This window comes from Dromaius novaehollandiae, chromosome 2 (assembly GCF_036370855.1).
Source record: "Dromaius novaehollandiae isolate bDroNov1 chromosome 2, bDroNov1.hap1, whole genome shotgun sequence".
Lineage (NCBI taxonomy): Eukaryota > Metazoa > Chordata > Aves > Casuariiformes > Dromaiidae > Dromaius > Dromaius novaehollandiae.
The window spans coordinates 55,950,110-55,971,712 of record NC_088099.1 but is presented as its reverse complement, the minus strand read 5'-3'; the positions used below and the strand labels follow the sequence as shown (position 1 = coordinate 55,971,712).

At 43.0% G+C, this 21,603-nt stretch overlaps 1 protein-coding gene across 1 annotated transcript in view; it reads right to left on the bottom strand.

The window, feature by feature from the left end:
• The window catches only part of EPDR1 (ependymin related 1), a 35,649-nt gene extending 15,767 nt beyond the window's left edge, over positions 1-19,882 (bottom strand). The window contains exon 1 of the mRNA XM_064506573.1: positions 19,512-19,882. Within this exon, the coding sequence (XP_064362643.1) occupies positions 19,512-19,849 (338 nt within the window). The 5' untranslated portion in view covers positions 19,850-19,882. The remainder of the gene's footprint in view (positions 1-19,511) is intronic.
• Between the last annotated feature and the right edge of the window lie 1,721 nt (positions 19,883-21,603).

The following is a 21,603-nucleotide window of genomic DNA, read 5'->3' as shown; positions in this document are numbered from 1 at the left end:
CACTGATGAGGTCGTAGTGGTAATGTTTTTTCTGGTTTTGGATACTCACTTCAGGGAACAGATAAACAGCCTGGATATAGTCCAGAGAACAGCAAGGATGATGTGATGTTTAAAAAATATGACCTATGAAGAAATTGGGCATGTTTAGTCTAGAAAAGAAGACTAAGGTAGGACATGATAAGCTTTCCAGTATATAAAAAAGTTAGAAAAGAACACCAATTGTTCTTCATCTCCACTGAAGGTAAGATTGGAAGAAAAGAGCATCATTTTCAGCAAGGAAGGTTTAAGTGAGATAATCTGAAAAATCCTGTGTATGAGAGGGTTGCAAGAACAGGTTTCTACAGTCTTCTTCATTCCAGCTTTTACAAGAAAAAGTTAGAAAAGCATGGGTCAGAGACATCGCAAGTTATGCTTCTTCAGGATGGAGGAACAGGTTATACAGTCACTCAGAGACCTTCCCAGCCTTATATGTACATGATTCTACAATATCAATGGCTTTTAATCTCTTCTGGTAACAGACAAGTTTAATGAATTAGTCCTGATATTATCAATTCTGTGACCAACTTGGATCCTCAGCACTGCTACCTGCCAAACAACCCTTGGTGAATCCTTTTCTGAGAGCTCCCAAAAGCAAAGCTGGGAACTGTGCACCCTCTAGGAGGAGTTTCACCAGCGGGCTGAGCCACATTGTCACCATCTTCTTATTTTACATGGGGAGACTGGGGATTTCAGGGATGTTTTCTCTCAACTCTGTTTTCTTTTACAGCTAACCTTAACTACACTATCTCATTATTTCAGTGCCTGAATGGGTCAAAAGACTGGAAAAATACAGTCTGAATACAGGCTGGGGAGGTATGATTCAAGTGACACATGCCAGCAATGAGAGGCATTCAGAGGGAATGATTAAAAGGTCAAACCATTTGTTGTAACCACCCTTTGCAAAAATGTTTTCTTGTCTCCTCTTGAGTTATTGAGCTTTTCATTATTTGGAACTGTCCAGGTAGTCACAACTGCTCTCCCTTTTGTGGGAGTCTTCCAGCAGTCACCCATGCATTTTGCTTGCAGGACTACTCTGTAAGCAATATCCACAACGCAGCACAAGAAACAAACAGTATTTTGAAGAGGAAATTGCTTTTAAAAATAATGCTGTGAATGGTGTTGCAATGAAATTGTTGCACTGGTTGCCTATGAGGTCAGTTTAACATGTGCATCATAACCTTTAATGCCCCAAGTAGTCTGGCAAAATGGACATCTGTGAGAAGGCTGTCTCTAAACCTCTCCACTTTCTAGCACATACATGTAACTAGAAAGTGTTCTGTATTGATTCCTGGATTAAACACTGCTATCAGCTCCAGAGCTTCCTCTGAAATGGCCCTTGTTTTGGAGCTTTGCTCCTATTCCGGTATGTTGATACAGTTAATTAATATCATCACTGAATACGATCACCTACCTATATATTCTTTAGTACTGACCAACCTCAGGATGTTGTTAAAAATCAACTGGACTGCAAATACGTAAGTATTTAATAGATTAACATGAATTTCAAAACTTTCTTCTTCAAAATACTGAGTTCTTGCATTAGGGTAACTCGTAAGTGTATTTGACAGAGAATTATTTCATAGACTATCTGTTAGTCCACCACAGAAGCAGCTGTTTCCAAAGACATAACATTCAGCTAAAATACCTTTCTATTTTTAAGAAAAGACACATTTATTTTAATTGTATTAAAAACTAGGTGTAACTAAAAAAACCTTACTGACACATTTATTTATCATTCAAGGACAGTTCTGAGAAAGAGTAGCAAGAAGGACAAGACCCGTAAATAATATTGGTATAAATATACTGCACTGGCACTGTTGAAAGTTTTCCACTACTCCGGAAAAGGTCACTAGACCTATTCAACATGTTTAGACTACCCAGGCTGATTAAAGCATGACAGAAATAGGTTTACCATTTAGCATCTGACACCAATACAAACTGAAGTCTTTAGCAAACAGGTAAGCCTACCTAATTTTGGGGTGTTTTCCTGACACAACAGTGCCTGGTGTCATGCATAACTTGGCAAAGAAGGCCACAGTTTTCTTTGAGCTTTTCTTAAATTAATATGAACTGAGAACTTTTATACATGCAAAAATTATTTCTCTTCACTGTTCCTGTAACCACAACAAATACTATCATTAAAATACCTCATTTCGAGATGAACAAGTGACTTCATAATTATTTATGATTTACACAATGTCTAATGTCTCCATAATGTAGTCTTCTGGTATTACAAATTGGTGTTATTTTACACATTTAATGAGAAAGATTTTCAAAACTGACTGGTCTGAACACTCCATATTTTGGATGTCCAGCATCCAAATATCTGAAAAGACCTAATTTTCACAGGGACAGTATTTGGGATTTTCTAAAACTCAATGTGTTGAAGCATGACCATCCCAAAATTGAGATGCCCAAAACCACTAGATGCTTTTAAGTTTTTTGCCAACAGTTTGTCTTGTCTCTTAACTAGGATTTCTTTAAGTTACTGTTAAACTGGACAAGCAGTCTCTCTGCTTTAAGGATTTTCATGTTTCCAGCTTACGCCTTCAAGACTTCTAAAGATTTGTCATTTATGATACATCCCATCTCTTTGCACACACAAATCCTTGAAAATCTACTACAGTTCTTTAGGAGTTTTCTATTCAAATATGTAAGAAACTCCTGAATTCTTTCTCCAGAGAAATGCATCAGCACAAACCACTCTTTTTATCCCTCAGATTTTCCCTCCAACCTCTGATGTGTTCCCTGGCTGTCAAAAGACAATTGATCTTTCCATATCATAACAGGAGATCCTCATGTAACTGCCACTGTTTCCTATTTCCATCTAGCAGCTATGTAATTAGAGATAAATCTGGCCGTATAACTCCTTCTCCAAAATTAAACATTAACCTAACCCAAAGCCCTGTGAAAGCAGCCAGAAATCAGGTGCACTGATTTTTACAGATGTTAGATCAGGTGTTTACTATCTGTTACATTCAGAAGAAAAAGAGAAGCTGAAAAGTGTTTAAAATCTATGTGAAATACCTAACACAATTGCCAATTTATCTCAAAGGGGTAATTTTGGGGGATGCTGGAAGGCAAACATAACACATTCTATGCAATCTCAGCTCCCAAAAACATGTTTTCCACAAGTTCAAGCTGGCTTTGAATTCTCTGGGTTTCATGATATTTCTTGTTCTTTTATTTTCAGAGTTCTGGGATTGTTTTTTAGGCAAAGTAATTTCTTTCTACCCTTAGCTACAAGCATTTAAAGTATTTGAAACATCTTTTTGCCATAAAAAAACCCTCTTTGGGGCCTTTTTTATGTAGTAACTTGCTACAGCTAACTGGACAAGATCTTAGAACTCTGAGAGTGTGGAAACTCAAAAAAATGAATTCACTTACGGAAAATCCTTGTAGCATTTTCATTTATCTATTTGTTTTCTGGACTGCTGTATCTCTTATGGGACTTGTTCTTCCACGTTCTTTGTATTGTGCTAATCCTGTAGCTGGACTCATTCAGGGAACAGGAAAGAGATTTCTCAGGGAGGGAGCTGTTAAGGCCTTGATGAATGAAAGAGCAAAAATCAGAGAGATAATTCTCACTATGGGTGAGATGGAGATTTGGCTGCTACTCATCACTTAGACAGAAAGCATTTGTGTGCAGGTACGTCCAAGTCCTTGTGCCAGTCATAAAAAGAGACCTGTGTGATACATCACTCTCTTAATCCTGGAGTTTCTCCCTATCCTTAAAAACTTTACAGAGTGGCACGCTAAGGCCATTTTATAGTATCTTGGTTAAGACAATATGGCCCATCTGCTCCAGCAAACTGCTTATTAACGCCACCACATTTTGGGTATGACATTCACTGGCCGTGGATGCATTGTAGGGCCACTGTAGATCTCCCTCCAGACAACGCTCCTGAAGAAATGAGTAAGCCCCTTTCAACAGCACTACTCAGCCTTCAGCAGAGGCAATCTGCTTTTTATTTAGCTAACCAGAGAAACAGAAAATGGAGAAGTTTTTATGTGCAAATTGAGCCCAATGTTGTTACTGCCTGCCCCTATCCCTCTAAACTATCATGTATATCACACAGGCAGAATGTATGCATTAGTATCTGGGAGACAGTTATGATCGCCTGTAACAAAGATAAATTTCTACATATGCTGCTTTAGCATGAACAGATCAGGCTAACAGAGTTTTAAAAAGCTTTTTGTTAATATTCAGTGCTTGTTCATACACCACCCTAATTTCTTGGCAAATATGCTGTACACATTACACATGCCACAATGATTACGTGTTCTCCACCTTTTCATAAAATTTTGAGTGAAATTTTCTAAAATAAAGAATTATGTATGGATTTTTTACAGCCCAAAATTGCATCCAAATACTTCCGGGGGATGAATTATTACAAAGACCAGATCAATTCTAATGGGGGTAGCAATTAAAAACAACAGATAGTGAATTAGGCCTACATGCAAGAGAATACTAGAGATTTAAAGAAGACTTGCATGGCAAAAAAAAAAAAAAAAAAATCCGAAGGACACTGCAAGATGTTTATAGTTACTATTGCTACAGTATATAAGCATTTCACTTACAATACATATCCTGCAGAGACATAATACAAGCTTTGTAAGTGAGTTTTTCCATTCTTTCAGTGGAAGGAAATTCAGAGAACCAAACTGTGTTTCAGATGCACGTTAGCCTTCCAAAAAACAACAAAAAGGAGATTTCATTTGGCCCACTACGAATCCCTTTACTGGGATCCAACTAAGCAGCCGTAGTACCTACATTTGGCAGCACCTCAAACAGCAACTTGTGCCTGGGTGTCACTTTGATCTGGCCCAACCATGTTAGCAGGACCTATGTGACAGATTCAGTACCTTGAATGTATCTGAATTGTATCCAATCCTGCCTCCATGTCTGATTGGCCACCTGTTTTCTACTTCAGAAGACTAGATTACTTCACATTCATGATTTACAGACTTAAAATACTAATTTGACAAACCAAAAATTAAAATATGTCAATAAACAAAGAATACATATAAATGTATTGAGACTCAATATATATGTGCTTACATTAGGTTCTGGAGAGAGGCAGCTCAAAAATTAAGTAAAAAAAATGACAAGTCTTTCATCTTCTGCTATGCTGAGGTAGTTAGATAGTGCATTGCATTTTCACTGTTTAATAATAATAAAGTGAATAAACAAAATGCAAGGGGTGTCTCCACTCTCACGGTACATAACCTTATATCCTTTTACTCTCCCTTAATCCTTTTTTGCTCTATAAAAAGTACAGGAGATACCACACCTTAGTACTTTATCAAGCACATTGTCCAAATTTGTCCCATTTCTTCTTTTCTGAGACAGGTAAGATAACAAAACAGTCTGACTTTGCAAATCCCAGTGAGTTTCTAGGCACACGTATTTTAAGTGACACCAGGAGGCGTCCAAGTCCCCAGAGGTCACCACAGATAAGAAAAAAGCAATGTGTTTCTTGTATAGCAGATGTTGGCCAACAAATCTGGATCTAATTAAATAGTGATACATTAATTTGGGAACTAATTGTAGTAAGAATTCCTCATCCTGTATGGAAATATGTTTTCCAAATAATAAACATCCTCTGAGAATTATCGTAACTGCACAGAATGAGTAAACTTTCCAGTGCTGGCTGCTTAAAAATATGGCAGAATCGTAAGTTTCCTGGCAAGAAAAGTATCTGAATATGATAAAAACCACAATTACAAGCGGTATTAGGAGATACCGAAAGAATGAAAAGTGGGACGTTTCTTTGCTGCGTTCAGTAGATCAGCTCTGCAGCCTATATGAGTATGTCCAGCATTGCTCTCTCAAAACTTCAGTGAAAATCCAGCTGCTCCTCCTCAAAAACACCCACTTCTGAAACAACAGGTATCCATGCAAACAACAGGTATCCATGCAGACAGACTACTTAAAGAGAAATTCCCAGCTATTCAGAAGCTAAGAACAAGACAGATACACCATTGCTATCTAAGCAATATTGTGAGGGCCACATTGGCCTATATGCACTATACAGGCCTCATACCAGTCTTCCTGCATAAGATTTCACCAGAATTCTTCAAAATAGATGACAAATGCCAAAGTACCACATTTTTATTAACTCTGAGTCTTTTATCTGCTTAAGCCACCTGATTTTCAGATGAAGAAGCAACCACTCCCTGAACTCTACAAAGAAGCGACAAGAGGACAAAAAATTTTTACTAAGGATGAAAGTGCCAGAACAGACAGAGAAACAGAAGGGCAAGACTAAAGACTGAAACCTGAATGGAAAGTCTTGTAACCTGGGGTTTTAATTGCTATCTTACACTGTCTTCCTCTGTAATTAGTCACAAGCTCAGAATAAGAACACATTAGGACAAAGGCAGAAACTTTTGCTCTTTAGCCTACTGGGAAATAGTACCACTCTGTGGTAGTGTTTTGGAGGCTTTTTTCTCCCCTCATTAAAACCTCAAAAAAACCCTTAGTTCTTTGGGAAAAAAAATCTATTAGAAAACACTCTGTTCCCAATAGACAACCTATAGACATTACACAACATTTACTGCTTAAGTGCTAACTCCAGTAAAGCAGATGACAGTGTGCTTTGAACATATGCTTAAAAATATGAAATAATATTAGGCATTAGCTATAAAGGGGCAGATTCTGAAGAACACATTACTGCACAAGAAGCCAATCAGTGAAGCCATTTTTGGAATGCGTTATTTATGAAGCCATTGTTGGAATAAATCATTTGTGAACTATTCAGCCATCCAAAAGGTAAGTATGCAGGGCCTTATTACAATATTATTTCTTAACTGGAGTAAAGAAATAAGGTTCATGATAAATACCCTTAATATGTGATGCTGCAATACATGTGGTAATTCTGGTCTTCTGCGTCATTTCGCTCTCAATCACAACATCACAGTTCAGTATGAACTGTCCTCAGGACACACAGTACGTGTAGAAAATAAAGTATCCAGTAAGTATGCAATGCTACCTTCCATTTGAGAAGGACAAATGAATTTAGTGAATTTAAGAATAAACCACTGCTTGAATATTTCATATTAAAATACAATTTCAAATTCACTGAAGAGATTGCTTTTATTTATAGTGTAGGAAGGAGCTAGAGCAGAACTGTCTCACTGGGTTATAGATTCGTAAGATCCAAAAGAAGACAATAATCAAGACTTTCACTACTCTTCCATAACTATAAAAACTGTTTGCTCTTTTGTATCCTGTACCTTTTAGGTGGCCCTTTGGGGACTTACAGGTTGAATTCAGATAGTTATGCAGTTCCAAAAATATGTGTAGTAAGTTTTTAAACAGATTATTTTTTATTTACAAAAAAATCCAGATGGAGATCCACATTTAGAATAACTGGTATCTGACTATATCGATGATATCTAATAATGCAATTCTTCTTGACTGTCAAAAACTTCCAATTTTTTCTGACAGACAATAAATTAATTATGACCCAAGATCATTCAGCTCCAAGATTTTTATATGCAAAAGAAATAAACTATACACATGCAGTGTGGTACCTGCAAAACTTGCTGGTGCTTTCCTTTACATTACTCTTTCAATATGACAGTGCACAGCATTGACGATGATCCACAGTGTTGGTTGGGGTAACTTCCCACCTATGTGTCCAGTCCCTTCTGCTCCTCCAACATGGACACAGTGGCAGCAGCTTGAGAGCCAAGTGCCAGACATCAAAGCAGCAGGGAGCTACTCAGCTGGAAAAGGCAGAAGCCTGGATGGAAATTCCCTCTGGGCTAGATTTTGCCCACAAAATACAGTCCGGATCATGCTGGAATGAATAAGGTAAATTTAATTTCATAAGGAATGTAAGGGATAAAACAGGCTTTCATGGAATGAATAGCTAAGCAGCTCCTGAGACATGTGAAATCCTACTAGCTAAAGACTGAAAAATTGTAATGACCACAGTATAAATACTGTAGAAAAAGCATGCATCTGCCACATTAAGGTTCTGATGCATTCTAAGCAAATCAGAAAATAAAAACCAACAAAGCAAAAATACGGTCACTGCTAAGTTACGGAAGCAGCCCTGCTGACTGTAGGAATGTCGCTAATAAAAATCTTCTCAGATTGAAAGCAAGAATTTCAAAAATTACTATTACCTCATTCAACTATTGTGGTACAGGGGGAAATGTCTTGGAATGACCAAGCTGGCCACAAAGCCAAATGTATACACATGTATTACACCTTTCAAAACAATGATTTGGTATCATTAGAGACACTATATATTTAATAGCTAAGCTGATCAAAATGATTCTCAAATAAATGCTTCTAAAGGATCTATATTTATAAAAGACAAAAACAAGTTCAAGTACCTGAAGCAGTGGTTCGTTCTTTCTTTCTTACTTACTACCACCTGTCATAAATTAGTTTTTGTGGATAAGGACAATTACGCTGCTGCTGAAAACCCCTAATTTACTCCTGGGTAAAAAAGTATAAAAGGTACTAAGTTCAGAAATAATACACTGCTCAACACAAGGATTGTCTCACATGTTGGGCTATCTGGTATTTTCATGCATGGGAATAAACTCTTGGCAGAAAATTCTGCCCTTGACCTGTCACTCTCAGGTATCAGAAAGTGACTATTAAATAGGCAAAAAGCAGTTTTCTGGAGCCTGGGGAGAACACACAGCTTTCTAATGGAATTTAAGATCTGTTCTCAACATCCGTATCTCCCTTCTGGTCCTAAAAGTGAGATGGTAAATGAAAACAGCTGAAATAAACAGGTCTGTTTGGCAGAGATGAGGAGGAGTTTTGCTGGCCACCGCTACTTTCAGGTTATGCTATGTCATGCAGGCATAACGATCCTTATTCTAAAAGAGCCAAAACATTGCACAATGTGGCCATGCTCCATTCAGACATCACCCCCTCCCCAGCCTGCCAGACACTATACCATGCTTTAAAAACACTCTGAAAAAGGAAGTAATTTCTCCTTCAAGTTAACAAGCACAACTGGTAAAAGCATCTTCAGTGATATAACTCAGCAAGTTGCAGAGCACACAATTCCTTGCAGATCTACAAGGAAGATCAACCTGAAGGTCATCTGAAGATAGGTATGAAGTGAGCCAACATGACGGTCAGGAATTAGACTTCTGCTGCTGCAGCTACACAGATCCATAGCTCAAACTGCACAGGCTGGATAGCCACAAGTTCATTTCTCCAGAAAGCAGCCCTAGAGCAACAGGCATGGGAAAGGATTCACTCCTCCAGCCCTTGCACAGATCGGATACTTAAAAACTTGGCTTCAGAAGAAATTCCTGTTCTCAATGTAATAATAAGAATTATCATTATCAGGCTTTGAGCATTATAGTTCAAGCCCAAAGCTTCTAGCCTACTTTCTATGGTCATCCTGAAATGTCAACAGACCGTTTCTAAAACTGCACCACTTCCTAATCTAAAACATTTATTTGCACATCTCTTAGCCCTACTCTTACCTCTTCCCTATACCTGGCCTGTGTGGTACACAGTCTTCTTACCCCCAAATTATGTGAAAGTTAAGTGTATTTATGCTTATTTTGGATAACTCATTATTATTTGCTATGCCACTGTGCTTTTCTGGATTGAAAGGTCAAATACTGTAAAGTTTAGCCATCAGTTCATAGCAAAATGGACAGGATGGGAGGATATCTGAAACATACTTTGCAATTTTGCAGCAGCTAATGACCTGGCATACAGATAAAGGCATAAATTGCTATTGTTTCTCTGACTTCGGTTGTCTATGATAATTTCCTACAGTTGAAAGTCTGTCTCGCAGAGTTGATTTGTAAAAAATGATTTGTCTCAACCTGTCGATTTGTAAAAAAGTATCTCCAGCTGGAGAAGAAAACTGTCAAAGCAGGATCACCTCTGATAGAAGAAAACACAAGAGCATACTCTGAAATATGAAATAATTCCCCAACTGCACATATTTCCACCCCAAGAGTTTATAACAATTTTTATATGAATTCTCTCATCACATAAATAAATTAATGGCCATACTAACCAAATTTAAAATAATTTTTTTTTAAATAAATAGCACAAAAATAGCTACATTAGTGAATAAACAGACCGCAAAGTGAAATGCAGAAAGAGGGAAAAAAGACTCTTCTGTTCTTATGTTCTTCTACTTAAAACATCCTGCCTCCTTCTCTGAACGCTTCCTCTCCTCTAACTGGCAATGCCTACCAAAATGCACCTCTGGAAGTGTTGGCGGAAGCTGGGTGCGGACTGGATGCAGAGAGGCACAGGTTTTATCACCACATCTTCCAATTCCACTTGGATGACACAATATGGAAAGCTGTCCACAACACAGTTACACCAGTGCTGTCATCAGTAAGGCTAGAGACTGAATGATGGTCTCATTTTTGGCAGCATGGACCAACTTCAGGAATTGAGGCTGAGTTTGAATTGGAAACGGAAAAATGTATTTCTTGTATATACCTCCCACATACGTTACAAATGTGCATCTAACAAAGTCCTGGGATGAAATCCTTGTGCCAGAGACAATTGACTTCACTGATTTTGCAGTCCTGAGATACAAAATTTAGCAAAAAATAATTAAAAAATCTTCTGCTTGTTAACCAAAACTCTTCAGCCTTTCAGTATCCTTTCAACTGCAACATAGGCTGCAGTTGAAAGGATTGTATGTCCCTAAATCCCACACCTGGGAACATGGCCCAGCTGCTTCCCAGCTGTTTGGACAATACTGGAGCATATTCCCACACGCCACAAGGAGAGGAGCTGGGGTGCACATCTATCACTCAGCTCAGAAATGGCTACAGCCACAAAAGGAAACTGATGGATACAAGTCATTGGAAAGAGATTATGCCCTAAACCACCCTTTCATGTCATGTACTGTAATTGAGATGAACCACATTGACCTGGGAAGAAATGGACGGCCTCCAGCTACATTAATGAGAATCCAAATTTCCTAAGGCAAGAAAGAACTCAGGAGAGAAAACAGACTGTAGCACTGTGTAGGCTAATTGCACAAACAGACAAGTTTTCTCATATATGTAACTTGACATTTTTGAAGGCACTGCAGTACATGCTCTCTTTTGAATACCTGAAATTGCTTTTAATATACTAATTTCTACAGTGCTATACATTTTTGGCTCTTTTAAATTAAGGAGACCTGGATCCTTGGTTTAAACAGATTACTATCTCAGGGACTGTCTATCAACTGGTAAAATGTCTTTTGGATGTTTTTATTCCTCCAGTTTCTCTGAAAGCAGTACACGGCCAGTGTTTTCTCAGCTCACAACAGTACAACATTAGCCCAAATTAGAAGCTTACGGTCTCTCTGTCAAAGAAGATACTTTTTCAGACATACGGCATTTGGTCCTGTGTGAATAGGTGCGATGTTGCCAGTTGTGCCATCTGAATTACATCAAGCCTCAAGCTGAATGGAGCCCAAATTAAGATCATGAATATAAAGATTTCTTTCATCGTGTTTGTTTAGCTGTGCAATCACCTCACCATCAACTGTCTGTGGGCTGTCTGCAAACACAGAACAAATTAAGAACTAGAATCTATCTACCTTTCATCTCCACTCTAACTCTTTACACACGCGCACACACACACACACACACACACACACACACACACACACATCTCTCTGAATTAAAATGACGGCGATTTATGTTGTGAAGCCTTCTGGTTTGAGTTACAGAATTTAGACGTATTATACCTTCAGTTCAGTCTTGGTTTTACTTTAAGTACTTACTGTAATGTCCGATAGTACAAAAGCCCTAAGTTTCAACATACCAGGCACTGCAAACAAACATTGTCTCAAAGAGTTTAAACAGACACAGAAGATACGATAAGAGGGCAGATGTATTCTCTTAACTTTAAACAGTTCAGAAGGATTAAAGGCTTAAGCCAATATCCACTAATACCAAAAGCAATATGGTGCCAATGGCTATCATTTAACAGTGTTTTTTAAAAAAGCAAAACCTCATAATGAGAAACACTATTTTTTAAGAACATCCTGTCAACAATATTTATAACTGATTTTACAGTAATAGTCCCACTGAATATTGGACAGTAGTTACTAAACACACTGACAAGCACCCTGGCAAGTTATCAGTTTGGGATCACTGGACTCTGCTTATCTACATTTTCTTGCCAGCTTTAAGGGATTTGGGATCCTGCTCTTCCAAAATTAAAAGCCCAGTTTATATAATGAAGTTTGGGTGGATGGTGTGTTTCAGTAGTGTAGTAAATGGCTCCAAAATACATGGCATAAAAAAGGGTTTTGAGAACATTATAGTAAACACAATTGTCTGAACCAATGGACCTGCTTTATTCATGCTCAGTGAGCCTTCTTTTTTGTTTTGTTTTTACAATTCTGACAAAGATGTTACAGTCCAAAGAAGTTATCAAAAGCATAAAATAAAAAACAGCAAAAGCATTGCAAAGCCAGGGGTTCCTGGCTTCCACTGACACAGCCCACTTGCTTTCTTATACTGCCTCCTCAATGTCTAGAGAGTAGTTCTCAGCCTCCTCTTCTGAACTGTGTGCTCATCTGCTTCCACCCAGGCCGCCTGTCACAATGAATGCAATTAGCCTCACTGTCTCCCTGAACTGTATAGCCTGTCTGACTTCCCACAATACCAAGAAGAAAAAGGCTGTTGCCTCTCATAGACAGGAGCAAACAGAAACAAAAGACAAGGTAAGACCCTCCCCTAAGCAGCCTTTGCAGACCACAGCTTGCTCCTCACACAATATTTTTCTCCAAGGAACAGGCCACCTTGGCAGGATGCATCACTGAGGGACAGTTTTGCTTGTAAATCAACGTAAGACAAGAATGTGAATGTTAAGGCTTGTACAGCCCATCCTTCTTACCCCAAAGACATACAACTCCCTAGCACAATTGCTGTATGCTTCAGCCGAGCATCTAGCGTCTACCTGCTACCCTGCATCCATCTCAGTAGCTTTCGAGTGCCCTCTTCTCCAAATTCACTCTTGTTATCGGCAGTAGACACCTCAGGGGATTAGACACCTACAGGATGAATGTAAAGTCAGGAGGTCTGAATACCTTCCATTAGTGCTTATTTTCAAAAGCAATTTATATATGCAACAGCTTATGAAGCATTTTGGATCCGAAGAGCTCATATTAGATTTAGAGAAACTGCGTAAAATTCAATTCTAAGTTTCACTGCAAATTAAGGGTCTCAGAAGTCTGCACACTCTACATAATCTTAAAAAATGGGCTTTGGGTTCCCGAGTCACTTAGACAATTTTGAAAATTTTACCCATGACCATAGTTCATTCCCCTAAATGTTAAAAAGCAGAAACCACTCCCAAAACCAAGTCTGGGAAACAAATCTGCAGTCAGTCAATGTAGCTCAATACTTAGCCTGTTGAGTCACCATAATGACCACAGAATGGACGGATTATATGTAGGTCAGACACCACTGTTTTTTCCTTTACAATCACACATCCTAAAACGACTAAGCAGCAGCTTAAGTCAGATGCATGTGTTCGTTTATTTTGAAAAGTGATCACCTCTTCTCCAGGTGAATGCTGTTATATTTACACCTGACCATACAGTGCTTCTGTTCAGTCGAGGACCTGGTGACAAAGGACACAGAAAAGGCCGAGGTACTGAATGCCTTCTTCACCTCCATCTTTACTGGTACAACTGGCCCTCAACAATCTCAAGCCCCTGAGAGCAGAGGGGAAGTCTGGAACAAGGAATACTTACCCTCAGTAGAGGAGGATGAGGTTAGGGAATACTTAAACGAACTGGCCATAAACAAGTCCACGGGGCCTGATGGGATGCAGCCGCGAGTGCTGAGGGAGCTGACCTATGTTGTTGTGAGGCCTCTCTCCATTATCTTTGAAAGGTCACGGTGATCGGGAGAGGTGCCTGAGGACTGGCAGAAAGCAAATGTCACCCCTATCTTCAAGAAGGGCAAGAAAGAGGATCCAGAGAACTACAGGCCAGTCAGCCTCACCTCCATCCCTGAGAAGGTGAGGGAACAACTAATCCTGGCTACCGCTTCCAGACACATGAAGGACCGGAAGGTTACTGGGAGTAGTCAGCATGGATTTGTGAAGGGGAAATCACACCTACTCAACCTGACAGCCTTCTATGATGAGATGACTGGCTTGGTGGCTGAGGGAAGAACAGCAGATGTTGTTTACCTTGACTTTAGTAAGGCTTTTGACACCACCTCCCATAACATCCTCATAGACAAGTTGGCAAAGTATGCCAAAGTATAAGCGGTCAGTGAGGTGGATTGAAAACTGGCTGAGCTGCTGGGCTCAGAAAGTTGTGATCAGCAGTATGGTCCAGCTGGAGGCCAGCCACTAGTGGTGTCCCCCAGAGGCTGATACTGGGGCCAATACTATTCAACATCTTTATTAATGACCTGGATGATGAGAGCGAATGAACCCTCAGGAAAATTGCTGATAACACCAAATTGGGAGAAGTGACTGATACACCAGATGGTTGTGGTGCTGTTCAGAGGAACCTTGGCAGGCTGGAGAACTGGGGAGAGGGGAATCTCATGAAGTTCAACAAAAGGAAGCACAAAGTCCCACACCTGGGCAGGAATAAGTCTATGCACCAGTACAAGTTGGGGGCCAACAAGCTGGAGAGCAGCTCTGCAGAGAAGGACCTGGGGGTCCTGGTGGACAACAGACTGTACATGGGCCAGCAGTGTGCCTTTGTGGAAAAGAAGGCCATTCATATTATAGGCTGCATTAGGAACAGCACTGCCAGTAGGTTGAGGGAAGTGATCCTTTCCCTCTAGTTAGCTCTGATGAGGCCACATCTGGACTGCTGGGTCCAGGTCTGGGCCCCAGTACATGAAAGACATGGACCTGCTGGAGCAAGTGCAGTAAAGGGCACCTCACATTAGGGGAGGCTGAGAAAGCTGGGACTGTTTCACCTGGAGAAGAGAAGGCTCAGGGGGATCCTATCAGTGTGTATAAATATCTGATGGGACGGTGTGAAGAGGATAGGGCCAGACTCTTCTCAGTGGTGCCTAGTGACAGGAGAAGAGGCACTGGGCACAAACTGAAATACAGGAAGGTCCATCTGAACATAGGAAAACACTTTTTTTTACTGTGAGGGTGACTAAGCACTGGATCAGGTTGCCCAGAGAGGTTGTGGAGTTTCCATGGTCCTGAGCAACCTGCTCTAGGTGATCTTGCTTGAATCGGGGGTGGGTTAGACCCAATAATTTCCAGAGGTCCCTTCCAGCCTCAACTATTCTGTGATTCTTTGAGCACAGGGATTGACATGTATTCAGATAGCCTGCAGGAATAACAGATATATTGCTCTAAACACAGGCTTTGTCCCTCCTCTTCATAATTGTGCCTATGCCTCTCTTTTGCAAATACATTTGAAATGAAGGAAATTACCAATATGCAGTTTTGCCTTTAAATAAACGCTGATGTGATATCCCCAGTTCTTGCTGGATTTTTTTCTACTCTGCAGTTATGGCTATTGAGACAATAGATGCAGCATCCTCAATTACATCAGAATCCCAATGTGCTGCACACAGTACAATACAGACATATCACCCACAGAGGTTACTTTAAAAATACACCATAGAAGAGAGAAATTAATTTTCTTGCAAGGAATTTTTCTTTTTTTCTTTTCTTCTGCTTTTCTAATTTTGCAGACCCCATGGAAAATTTTTTCTCCCCACTCTCACATTTTTTATAGGACAAACTGTTAGACTAGTGTGCCTCCTCTAAAAGTCACTCTGTGAAAAATACGGAAGCTAAGGGTAGAGCATGGCATGTAACACCCCAGGCCTCAAAGAAGCGTGATGCATAGTGTTTCACTCTGCTACCAATTTCATGCTTTCCTTCCTTCATAGCCGAGCACTAATGCCTATTAAGTGGCTTCAGCACTGCCAGGAAGTACATTTCTTGCTCTGTTTCTCCGAGAAAATGAAAAGTGGTGTAGGACACATGCAAAATTTATAGAAGAATGAAACCGGCCACAATATAGCCAATGGCATTTTTGGTTTTGATTTTTGTAGTGCCAGGATGTCCCATCAGTCTGCAGTGATGTGATCTTCAAATTTGAATCTATAGCAAGACACACCTTAAAATGAAACAAACACTCCCCAATAGTACAATTGTGATGATGATACTTGCCTATTTTGTGAAGCGTTTTGTTGAACAAAGGGTTGAACAGGAGCAAGAAATCATTAATATACAGAGGGCATCTGAGGAAGTAATTCCATGCAGAAGGCACTAAAGTATTAAAAAAACCACCCACTTCCTGTGTTTAAAGGTAATGTGACACAAAGTCTAGCTCTGCCTTAAGAACTTCAGGGAATAATTTCAAGTGTTCTCATTTCACATCATTTAATAACCTGACTGGCATGACCTCTTCCAAACAGGAAATGGCAAAATCTACTCAATTGAAATCCTTGTTTTCTTTTTTTCCCTGGTATCAGCTGAGTGCTACTCAAAAACAAAAGAGAAGGATGTCCCTTCCTTCTCTATCCCCTAAATTTTGATCTTAAAGGGGAAAAAAGCGGAGGGGTAAGGTAGACTGGACAAAGTAGAAGATGAATACAGAGATGCAGAGTGTGGCTAAGGTTGGAGCTGTAAAAGAAGTAAAAAAGAAAGCTTAGTACTGAATCCAACTGGAATAGGTTTTCTTCTAAAAATCCCAGCCTAAGATCACAATTGGGAGTTTTTATGTTCTAAGCTGGAGTACAAGCAGGCTACAGTGCTACCCACAGAAACACAAACAGAGCAAGCTGGCTGAAACAACGGTCAATGACTGCTCTAATGAGCTTGCTTTGCTTTGTTCTACAACGAGCAAGGTGTGGGTTGTGATGGTCAGTCGCAGCATTACAGCTGGCACGACGGGGAGGGGGCAGTTTTTACCAACACAGTAACTCGATCTTGGGTGACCATGCAATAATGGATGAGTGAAAAGCGGGGAGGGGGCAGTTTTTACCAACACAGTAACTCGATCTTGGGTGACCATGCAATAATGGATGAGTGAAAAGGAGATATTAATGAAGCAGTGATGGGCTATTCACTTTATGGTTACTTTTCAGTGTTTACTTAAAACACTGGGTTGATGTAGATATGAAAATGCCACACAGCAAATTACATGAATTTGAAAAATATACCTACTATGAAAACTGAAAGTTTTAGGTTTTCCTGTGGTTACCAGCCTGCAAGCCATTCCACACAGGCAGATCTTTGCGTCCCTGACTAACCTCAGTCAACTAACTTAAACGGGGCTGTGTATGATTAAGGTCCACATTTGTAAGATTCAGAAAAGACTTTGCATAAAAATTCGTTCTTTGGCCAACCCTGATTGCTGCTAAGTTACATCTGATAGGAGGAAAACGTGTCTATTTATGAGAATTTATATCGAAATTTCCTTGGAGACCAGGATAGCACTATTTTTCTTGTTGCTTTTGTAGTCACTGCCTTGGCGTAATCATCCTTTTCTTGCCAATATCAAAGCGGAGTGGGAGAGAGCCTTTTTTTTCAAAGGCAGGATAAATCCCCTAGCCTCTAAGTTCTGAAGCCTTCAGTTTATGACTCACTATGTCCAAAGTGAAATGAAGTTGTGATCACAACTTTAGACCTGATCCAACACACATTGAAATCAATGGGAGTCTTTCCGTTGACTTCAATGGAAGTCGGGTCACACCCTTAGCAGACACTAGCTGCACTCATAACAAAACCACCCTCCAGTTTTGGATGGCAGAAAATATGGTCAGCCTGGGAACAGCGGGGATCCCAAAGGTCAGAAATTGTCTGCAACAAAAAAACTCACACAGGCAAAGCCAATACAGAGACGCTCCAGCTGCACCTGTCTGCACTGTGCCTCTTTGTCGCACTATCAGCCCAGACGAAACTGAGTCCAGAGCAAATATTTATCAAAAATGTAAAAAGAACAGATCCTGGCAAAAGTCAAAATCTGGCCCAGAGTGAAAAATGTAAAATAATTATTCAATCTTAAAATAGTCTTCAAATAAAATAGAAAGAAGCCTAAAGAAATGATCTCAGTACAACTTAGCTGTTAGAAAAGACTTAGATTAGACCTTCTAGTGCAGTTTATGCTTGTCTAATAATGACGGTTAATGTAGGACTTCTAAAAGAAGGGGAGTATTAGCACAGACAGTGTCAGGCCTGTATGTTAGCAGACCGTTAACAAACAACTGTATGCTGCCTTAAACATTCTTCATATGGATCCTACCTAAAATACCTATAAAGAAAAACTCACACTGAGGGAACAGAAACCTTTAAAACAGGACACAAATGAGACTTTTGACAATCAGTCTTTCAGAGAAAGAACTGAGGAAGAGCATATACTTTGGAGGGACAAAAACAATGACTAGGGAATGTTGGTAAGAAATCAATCAGTGGCAGGAAAAAAAAGGAGCAAAAAGAAATGTTGATCTTTTAATGGCAAAGAACTTTTAGTTTGGATGTCTGTATTTGCAGGGTGGTCTTCATCTCAGTTTGCACATCGCCAACACTTAAGCACTTCTACTTGTACAGTTTTGGGGTGGGAAAGGTGAAAGTGCCAGCAGACTAGCTGTTCTTACACTGGCTGGTATGTCTTGACATGGTGTCTGAGAGTTATTTGGTACCTCAAAATATTTCACTTAGGAAGGCCTCACTGGAGTAATCATTTCTTCTGACTAGCCTGTCACAGCCAGAGCTTTGTGCGCTGAGAAAAAGACAGGCCTCTTTTCAGTCAGCTTTTTTTCTGCACTTACTTTTCACCAAATCGAGAAGTGCCCAGTGAAGCAGTGATTTTGCTGGGTTAGTTACTGACTCAGCAGAAACACAGCGTATAAATTAAGAGCACAGCTGTCGTCTGGGGGCTGGGCAGCCTCTGCAACATGAATGAACGCACTGCACTACAGGTGAGGGAGCCTGGGAGGCGATACCAGGCACTGACTTAGCGCTTGCAGGAATGGAGAACAGCAGCTAGAGAGCTTGTAAAATAGGAATCGAGCTTGTTAAGAAATCACTGGGCTGGAAGCCCTTCTGTGACACTTGAACGTGATCTCTTCAAGTTACAGTTTGCATGTGGTACTATATTTTCGGACGCTGTTTCCATTCCATTTTAGAAAGACGCTCGGCTGGGAGCGGGCAGTATGGCTGACGGTGAAAGGTATACACTGCCAATAATAAACCTCTCCCTGTGAACCCCCCCCCCCCCCGAAGCCGCCTTCTCGTCCAGCGCCCCGCAGACCCCTCAGCCCGCACGAAGCCCCAACGGCCTCCCCTCCCCCAGCCACCCGCCCGCCCCCAACGACCGCGCCTCGCGAGGGGCCGGAGGCAGCCGCGTCCCCCTGCGGGGGCCGTTAACTGCCGCCGCGCGCCCCGCAGAGCGAGGCCGCGTCGCGGGCAGCCCCGCGCTGCGCCACAGCGCCCCGCCCGCGCCGCCGCCGCCATCACGCAGCCCGCCCCGGCCCGGCCCCGCCGCCCGCCCGGCACCTACTTTTTGCAAGGGATGAGCGCCTTCCTCTCCTCCAGGATGCGGAGGCGCTGGTTGGGGCCGTCGTAGGACACCGCCGCCCGCGTGTTGCGGCCCGTGCCGTGCTCGTAGTATACGGTGCGCCCTTCCCACTGCCGCGGCGCCTGGCACGGCAGTGCCGCCGCCCCGCCGCCGCGCAGCAGGAGGCCGCCCAGCACCAGCCCCAGCAGCAGCCGCCGCAGGCCACTCGCCGCCCGCGCCATGCTCCGCGCCGCGCACTGCCGCCCCGCGCAGCGCCGCGCAGGCGGGCCGCGGTGGCCGCGCCGGAGGCGGGGGGGGGCGGCCCGCCTCCAAACCCGCATCACCTATTTACCCGGGGATTTTTTTTCCTTCCTCCCCCCCTCCCCCCCGCCGCCCATTGCAGCTAGGGTGGCCCTATAGGGCTCTCTCCTGCCGAGTCATGCACGCTGCGGCAGTATGTGTTAAACTGTTCAGTGCGGGCATCCCGGGGTGCACTGACAGGGCAATGCCGACACCGCAGAAGGGGATTTAAGCATATTCTGCTCCTTCTTAAACCACAGTGGGACCTCCCCCCCCCCGTTGGGCCAGGAGTCCCTGGGGGGAGATGGCCCTCTTGCCCCACTCCCAGCAGGGCTGCAGAGGTTGCTGTCCCTCTGCGGAGGGGCTGCGGGTGCCCTGCTGCCATCCAAGGTGGTCGGGAGGGTTTGCTTGGCCCAGCCGTGCCCCCTGGTTTGCACAGGGTGACACCAGTGGGGCACCTGCGAGGCCCAAGCCTTGGGCATTTCAGGGCGCTTTGGGTGGGCTTTGAGACAGAGAGGGCGGCAATGGGAAGGACCGGCTGGGTGAAACGGCTTTAGTGTTACTGCCGAGGGAGAAATTTACTTTTTCTTGCTTCTACCTGCTCCCTGTGGGCTGACAGTGTCACTAAGCACACGCATCCCTTCATCTCCCGTTGTCCCTGTTGCTTTCTCGGCCGTGGTTTCCTGCTTGCTCGCGACGCCCAGGCCAGAGCCCCAGCGGCTGGGCGAGGAGCTCGGGCAGGCCGGGAGCTGCTAGCTTCGAGCCAGGTTTGGGCTGCTCCGGACCACTGCGACAACCTGCCATGGAGTTAGCCGTGTTTTCTCAGAGGGTGCCTGACAAGGCAGGGGTGCGGCATTTGTCCCGCAGGGAGGAAGAGGCCACCGCCAGGTCTTTCCAGTCGGGAGCGGCAGCAGGGCCGGCGCGGGAGGGGAGGCGCGTGTGGCTGGGGGGCACCGAGGAAAGAGCTTCGGAAAAGCCCGAAATTCTCTCTCCGACCCGTTTGGAGACCCGGCTGGGGGCGGGGGAAGAGGCAGGGGAAGGGGGAAAGCCCGGCGTGAGTGCCGAGCAGTCTCCCGGAGCCGCGCACGGCCACGGCCCCGCCCGTGGGGGTGCGCCGTCCTGTGCCGTTTCCCCACAAGCCGGGCGAAAACGCCTTTGCCCGCCGCCGGCCCGTCTCACGCGTTTTTCTGTACGTGCCGAGCTCACGGAGGCAGCTCTGTAACCCCTTACAGGCGACGGGAACAACCACCGGCTTTCTCAGAAGCTCGCAAAAACTTTCTGTTCTGTGTCGCTTTTGAAAATGTAGGGGAAGAGCTTCAAGTTCAGCTCTGAAGCCGAAGGACTTTTCGCCTCCCCCACAGCCCCCCCCCCCCCCCGTCCGCCCTCCCCTCTTGCGTCTGAGCGGGCAGATCCGAGGCAGACGCGTTTGGTTTTGCTTTGTTTTGCTTTCCTTCCCCCTCCCAGCCCCCCTTCCACCTCAAGGAATTTATTGCACACATCAAAACTGAAATGGAGCTGGAGACACAACGAGAAACGTAGTGATGTCGCCGGGGGATTAAATGGAGTGGAGGTGATGTCAGCGTGCCTGCACAGCACAACACAAACACACACACACACACACACACCCTCCCGATGGATGATGCTGCCAAGGCAGCGAGATCAGCCCCCACGTCACTCGTGCCACCGGTATAAATGCGGTCCCGCAATTTCCATGGCTGTCTGCGAGCCTCCTGCGACCTGGGGCTCGGCGCCGGCAGGCAGCGAGCCGCTCCGCGCAGCCCCTCGCCGCCCCGCG